This window comes from Gadus morhua, chromosome 18 (genome assembly GCF_902167405.1).
Source record: "Gadus morhua chromosome 18, gadMor3.0, whole genome shotgun sequence".
NCBI lineage: Eukaryota > Metazoa > Chordata > Actinopteri > Gadiformes > Gadidae > Gadus > Gadus morhua.
The window spans coordinates 6,288,897-6,295,516 of NC_044065.1; the positions used below are offsets into that span (position 1 = coordinate 6,288,897).

The 6,620-nt window shown below is 48.3% G+C and overlaps 1 protein-coding gene across 2 annotated transcripts; it reads right to left on the minus strand.

Annotated features, from left to right (window-relative positions):
- Positions 1-342: 342 nt before the first annotated feature.
- Positions 343-6,342, minus strand: uts2r (urotensin 2 receptor). 2 transcript variants are annotated; one of them, XM_030339445.1, is made up of 4 exons: positions 5,882-6,342; positions 3,827-3,974; positions 3,248-3,673; positions 343-1,939 (listed from the first exon to the last, which is right to left on the minus strand). In XM_030339445.1, exons 2-4 carry the CDS (start codon positions 3,971-3,973, stop codon positions 1,562-1,564), a joined length of 951 nt encoding a protein of 316 aa, XP_030195305.1. In that variant the 5' UTR covers position 3,974; positions 5,882-6,342; the 3' UTR covers positions 343-1,561. The 2 variants fall into 2 exon arrangements, with proteins under 2 accessions (XP_030195305.1, XP_030195303.1); XM_030339443.1 differs by having other exon boundaries at positions 3,248-3,974.
- Between the last annotated feature and the right edge of the window lie 278 nt (positions 6,343-6,620).

Genomic DNA, 6,620 nt, shown 5'->3' on the forward strand with positions numbered 1-6,620 from the left:
GCAAAAAAAGGAAAGAAAGCAAAGTAAAGCATGTTAAAAAAACATTCTTTCCGTCAGAAGTTATGTTATTTATCTGAATAAATGGATGGCTGGTGTAGGTGCTGATTAAAACCAGAGGATAAAACCTAACGATGTAGAAACGGGGGGGAGGATGGCTTAGGTCTTTTTAAACAATTAACTTCTTCAAACTCAGTGGAAAATTGTTGTAAGCTCTTGACAATCGAGTGTGTGTGGGTGTGTTTAACTATGTTGGTCAATTAAATTTAGGATTGATTTTGAGAAATTCATATTAAATGTATGAATCATGACGGCAGACTGCATATTTAAAAGACTCTTCACCCGTACGTGGAAACATTATTTACGTAGCTTTTATTGTCTCACATCTTAAAAGTAGGAGTCTGTTCAACTTGGGCTTTCCTTATTGTTCATTCTATTGTCTTTCTCACGGAGGTCAAAGGCATTTTTCACTAATAAACAACGATAATATTCTGCTTTAACTGTCAACGAGAGAAAAAATCTTTCCAATCGATAATCAATCTTTCTTCAGAGAGTCAGGCAACACATTTATCCTTCATGACCAATTTAAAATCCACAGAGAAAAATAAACCAATTCTGCGTACTTTTGTGTCAGATTGTGAGCGATACACATAACATTTCATCAGGTCACGTCCGAGATGGAAGTGTTTCCAAGGGCTCAGCTTCATCCATAAACACCCCAGAGGAACACACAGTTCCCAAAGACCTGTTTACGGCCCACATCAGGAAGCCAGGCGGCGGTCATTCAGATGGACATGTTTGTGCAACAGCAACTCGGTCATCAGGCCCATCTGATAACACACCAAGCTCCCCCACCCTCGCCATACTCCTCTAGAGGCCAAGAAAGTGATCCCCAGTGACAGAAGCTGTCCCAGTTTGTGCATCAAACTCCCAGTGCCGTTGTGTGCTGCTGTTCTGTAAAATAGTGGAGAAAAAAAAAGGAATCGGCTGATCGCATATTCAGTGTTCGAGCCCGTTGTTGGACGAGGAAGGAGTCATGCAGGGAACGGCCGGGGCATTCCGTCAACATATCCACCCCCTTCTGATGGCAAGCGCGAACCCCGCTAGAGCTAGCCATGAAAAACAGCTAGCTCTAGCTGTTAAAAAAAAGCTAGCGCTATGCGTGAGAAGCAACTTTGCACTAGCCGTAGAAAACAGTTAGCGCTAGCGATGGAAAACAGCTAGTGCTAGCCGTGGAAAACAGCTAGTGCTAGCCGTGGAAAACAGCTTGCGCTAGCCATGAAAAACAGCTAGCGCTAGCCGTGAGAAGCAGCTAGCGCTAGCCGTGAGAAGCAGCTAGGGCTAGCCATGACAAACAGCTAGGGCTAGCCGGGAAAAACAACAAGCGCTAGCTATAAAAAACAGATAGCCCTAGCCATCAAAAACAGCTAACGCTAGCCGTGAACAACAGCTAGCGCTAGCCATGAAAAACACAGCTAGCGTATCCGTGAATAACAGCTAGTGCTAGCCGTCGAAGACCAGCTAGCGCTAGCTGGGAAATCCAGCTAGCCCCAGCTGGGCCCCATCACAGGCTGCTCTTGTGGGCGCGCAGCGAGGCGGTGTGCGAGAGCACGAAGCTCTCGGTGCACTGCTGGCTGCTGGAGGACGGCGAGCGGCGCGGCGAGCGCTGGAAGCGGCTGCGGCGGCTGAAGTAGCTGCTGGCCGTCCAGGTGCGCTGGCGCTTGCGCAGGTACTCCTTGTAGTTCTTGGTGAGCAGTGTGTAGAGGAAGGGGTTGATGCAGCTGTTGCTGTAGGTCAGGCAGGTGGTCAGGTAGTTGATGTTCCGCTTGGCCGTGTTGGAGATGGCCAGCGAGGGGTGGAATTCGCCCAACAGCTGCCAGATCCAGAAGGGCAGGAAGCAGGCCCAGAAGAGCAGCACGATGGTGAAGATGAGGTACAGCACCTTGGAGGAGAACATCCGGACGGTTAGCACGGGTTGAGGCTGGTGTTCAGTTGGTTCCCTGGTCAATTGTTTATCTCTATTTTATGCTCGTTCAATTCAATTGTATTCGCAAAGCCCTTAATCACAGGTACAGCCTCAAAGGACTGAATAGGGTGTATAATTATGACGCCACCCTGACCTTAGCCCCCAAGAGGGCAAGGGAAAACTCCCTTAATTAGCAAGGAAGAATCATTGAGAAGGAAGGAGGAATGCAGAGTGGGGGATCCTTCCTTCTAGGGATGATCAGGAGTGCAATGGGGGCCATAACTGAAGTACATACGTACGTACATGCATACGCACATCCATCCATCCATCCATCCATGCATACATACATGCATACATACATACGTATATAAATACGTACGTACGTAAGTACGTATGGGATGATCAGGAGTGCAATGGGGGCCATAACTGAAGTACATACGTACGTACATACATACATACATACATACGTACATACATGCATACATACATACATACAGGAAAAAAAATTAATAATCGATGATGGGGTGCAGGCCGGTTCACCATAAGGAGAGTCCAGGCATTCAGATGTAACTCGTTGCTCATTGGGTCAATGCGTCAATGCTGTAGGATCAGCGAAAAAACTTTTCTAAATGTGTAATTCGTAGGGGAAGTTGTAATTTTAATAGTAAACTCATTTTGAGTATCTCTTGGGAGTATATATGTCGTATTACTCATGGTTGGAAAGAATAACTGTGAAGCTTCTGGCTCTTAAAGAACATTGAGGCCCTCCAGGGTTTAATCAGGGAAGTCATTACTCATGCAGAGGCATCCTGTTCACAACTTAGTTACATTATGCCTGCACGATGGAGATATATACATATATATTTATTTATTCTGCAAGCCAATATTTTTGATTCTTATTATATGCATTTTTACATTTTAAATGCTATCTGTAAATTGGGTAGCCACTTTAAACCAGTTGGAAGAGGCTCACAACACATGTTTGGCTTGTTCTTCTTGGCTTGAATTATTATTTGTATTAATTATTCACCCGGCAATTTTCTAGCACAGTTTCCCCAGGAAGAGCACATTCAGTTCACACATTTAGGGGATCACATGTGGCCCCACATGTGATCGCCGGAAGGGGAACTTTCTCTGGGAAACATTCCCAGAAAAAGCGGGGTCACTAAACATATAATATCCCCTCCATGCCTCAGACTTAGAAGAAGTCACCAGAGAACCGCTCGGTTCTCGAACGAAAGCCTCCATTCAGAGCTTCACAGCTAACCCGAGGAGCGCACTGACCTTCTGATTGGGCAGCTTCTTGGTCTGTTTGAAGGTCTCGGTCTGGGAGATCCAATAGGTGCGCGCCAGCCGGATGTAGAGATAGCCAATGATGAGGCCCGGCGCCACGATGCTGGTGCAGAACAGGAAGGAGATGTACGCCTTGTAGGTGATCGGCGCCAGGGTGGGCTGGCACATGGTCTTTGCGCCCACCTTCATCAGCTGGATGCCCACCATCATGGGCAGCGTGAGCACCAGCGAGGCCGCCCACACCAGCAGGGCGATGGCCTTGCGGTAGCTCTTGGAGCGCTTCACCGTGTCCAGGGGCTTGAGCACGGCGAAGTAGCGCTCGGTGCTCATGATGGTCAGCGTGAAGATGCTGGCGTGCATGGTCAGGAAGTCGATGCTGATGAGGATGCGGCAGCCCACGTCGCCAAAGTGCCAGCCCTGCAGGAAGTGGGTGCAGACCACGAAGGGGATGGTGAGCAGGTAGAGCAGGTCGGCCATGGCCAGGTTGATGATGTAGATGTACATGGAGGCGGAGGTGCGCATGGACTGGCACATCACCACCAGGGTGTAGATGTTGCCCGTGACGCCCACCAGGCACATGATGGACAGGATGGTGCCGATGGTGAAGGTGGCGGCGGTGTCCTCGTGGGAGGGGGTCAGGCCCGACGGGGACAGGGCGGTGCCGTTCGGGACCCTCTCCACCAGCGCCGTCATGGACGCCATGGACACGGTGGTCATCCTGCGTTCCCCCAGGGGTGGTCGGATGGGAGAATGAAGGGGAGACATGAGAATACATACAGAAAAGGGAATCGCTAATCTGTAGTCAGACGGATTCATCTCGGGTGACTTCTGGATAAACGAGACGCTGTCCTGGAAAAAGCCTTTCCCTCTTGGGCTCTGGCTCTCTCACTTTCTCAGCTCTCTCTAGGTGACCCTCTTCCTCATCCTCGTCCAATAGCCTGGCCCCTGCCGTGTTGTCTCCATGAGGCCACAGAAAATCTGGCTCTATAGATCACTTTGTGAAAATGAAGTTGGGGTTTTATCCCCTAGTTCAGAGAGAGGCTTTCAGAAATTGCCTCGGGCTTTGGCCAGTTTAGTTGCTCTTATAAATACAAGTCAGCCCTGAATCCCGAGTTCATCACTCTTCCCATGTCATGACTATTCCCAGCGAATTCGAAATTGTCTTGATGGTAGCCGTTATTCCCCCCGAAAAAAGCGAGAGTAGAGATTAGTTCAATTTAGACCGCAGACAAAACAGCTCAGAGAATCCCTATTTATAGACACAGCTTGAATCACATCATCTTCAAACACTGTATAACGGAAATATGGCTTTATGGGTACCCGTAATAGCTAGGCTTGCACCATTATCAAAAACAAACAAAGCATTTGTGACCATAGAATCAGCGAAGCTTGAATGCCCCCCATTAAGTGATTAGACGTTCGGAGAAGGATTGGACATTAGAAGTGAAGACGGTTCACTTCATGCTGGGCCTTTTACCTCCCACATCCCTCATCCCCTATGATTCAAAATGTAGCCTTGACGTAAAAAATATCTCCCCCCCTTCCCTCCTCTACTCCCCCCCCCACCCCCAACCCCCCTTCCTCCCTTGCAGGAGTGAAGCAGTATGATGATGCCATTTTAAATGCCTGCTAATCTTTGGGTGTTAGCAGTTGTGGTTTATTCAGCTTAAGTGGTTAGGATTTATAAAAAAAAAAAGATTGCGAGTTAAATAAGCATAATAAACCAAAACAGAATTATTGGTTTGATTAAGGTTTTGAATCAACAGACGTTTCTGAAGACGATATAGCAGATTGAGGATTTTTGGTCTGTTCAGTTTGTGTGTGGGATTTATTTTATAAATGATTTCAAGTTAAATAAGCATCATAAACCAAAGACAGAATTATTGGATTAATAAGGTTGTGAATCAACAGACCTTCCTGTAGTCGATTTAGCAGCTCGAGGAGATTTTTGTCTATTCAGTTTATGTGCGTGTGAATTCTTTTAAAAATGATTTCAAATAAAATAAGCATCTGTGTGTGGAAACGTGGAAATGTGCGGTATTCCACGCCTAGGTCCGAAAGCACATCACATCGGGGTCTGTATATTAATATTAACGTATGATATTAATATCACATACTAGTCACACATCCAACCATCCAAATCTGATGTCTGGGAGCATGCTACACCAGACACAGCAGGCTACAATCACGGTTATAATCTTCCCCACATAATCAATTGGCTTTCCTTATCTGCCAGGACAGAAGAGCAACAGCCATTACCGCAAAGTAATGGCTATGTGTGTGTGTGTGTGTGTGTGTGTGTGTGTGTGTGTGTGTGTGTGTGTGTGTGTGTGTGTGCCTGTCTATTTCTGTCCTCACTCAGTGGTGCATACCTGCCGTGTGGCCTAGACCAGTGTGTCTGTGAGCATGTGTTTCTGTGGAGATTTGCGCACGACAATCTAGCACCTCACCTAATGGGTGCACGTGCGAGTGTGTGTGTGTCCGAGTGTGAGTGTGTGTGTGTGTGTGTGTGTGTGTGTGTGTGTGTGTGTGTGTGTGTGTGTGTGTGTGTGTGTGTGTGTGTGTGTGTGTGTGTGTGTGTGTGTGAGCTTGAGTGTGTGTGTGTGTGTGTGTGTGTCCTCCTACCTTGCGTGCCCTCTCCCTGCTGGGTCAGAGGTGCTCTGTCAGAAGGTTTTTAAAGCGGTCCGCTGCCCGCTCAGTCTCCCATCGCCGCTCGTTCACTGGTCTCCTCGGAACTTCACACTCGCTGCTAATATTTCACACGCCATTAAAGAGAAAGACCGGGAAAAAAACAGCCGAGTCCCAGGGACGGTCACGTCCGGACAAAGGACAGCTAGCGAAGACAATCGGCGTGGAGCAGCAGGTGGTCATGGTAACTGTACACCCAAACTTCCATTGTTGTGCCCCCGAAGAGATGGTATGGGGGGGGGGGGGGTAATCCAGTCCAAGGTGCCGCGACGAAGGAGCGAAACACGCTCAGTGCTGCTCCTCTCAAAGTTCACTTCGCCTGTTCCACTATCCTCTCCCCGTCTCTCCCTTTCTCTCTCCCTCTCTCTCTCCCTCTCTCTCACATGCGCTCGCTTGCTTGCCCGCTCCCTCTCTCCCTGTCTCTCTCTCTCTCTCTCTCTCTCTCTCTCTCTCTCTCTCTCTCTCTCTCTCTCTCTCTCTCTCCCTCTCTCTCCTTCTCTCTCCCTCTCTCCCCGTCTTTCTCTCTCTCTCTCTCTCTCTCTCTCTCCCCGTCTCTCTCTCTCTCCCCGTCTCTCTCTCTCTCTCGCTCTCTCTCTCTCGTCACTAGATGAGGAGCGTCGTTTGGGAGGGATGACTGAGAGCTGGGAGAGAAGACACACACAGACACAAACACACG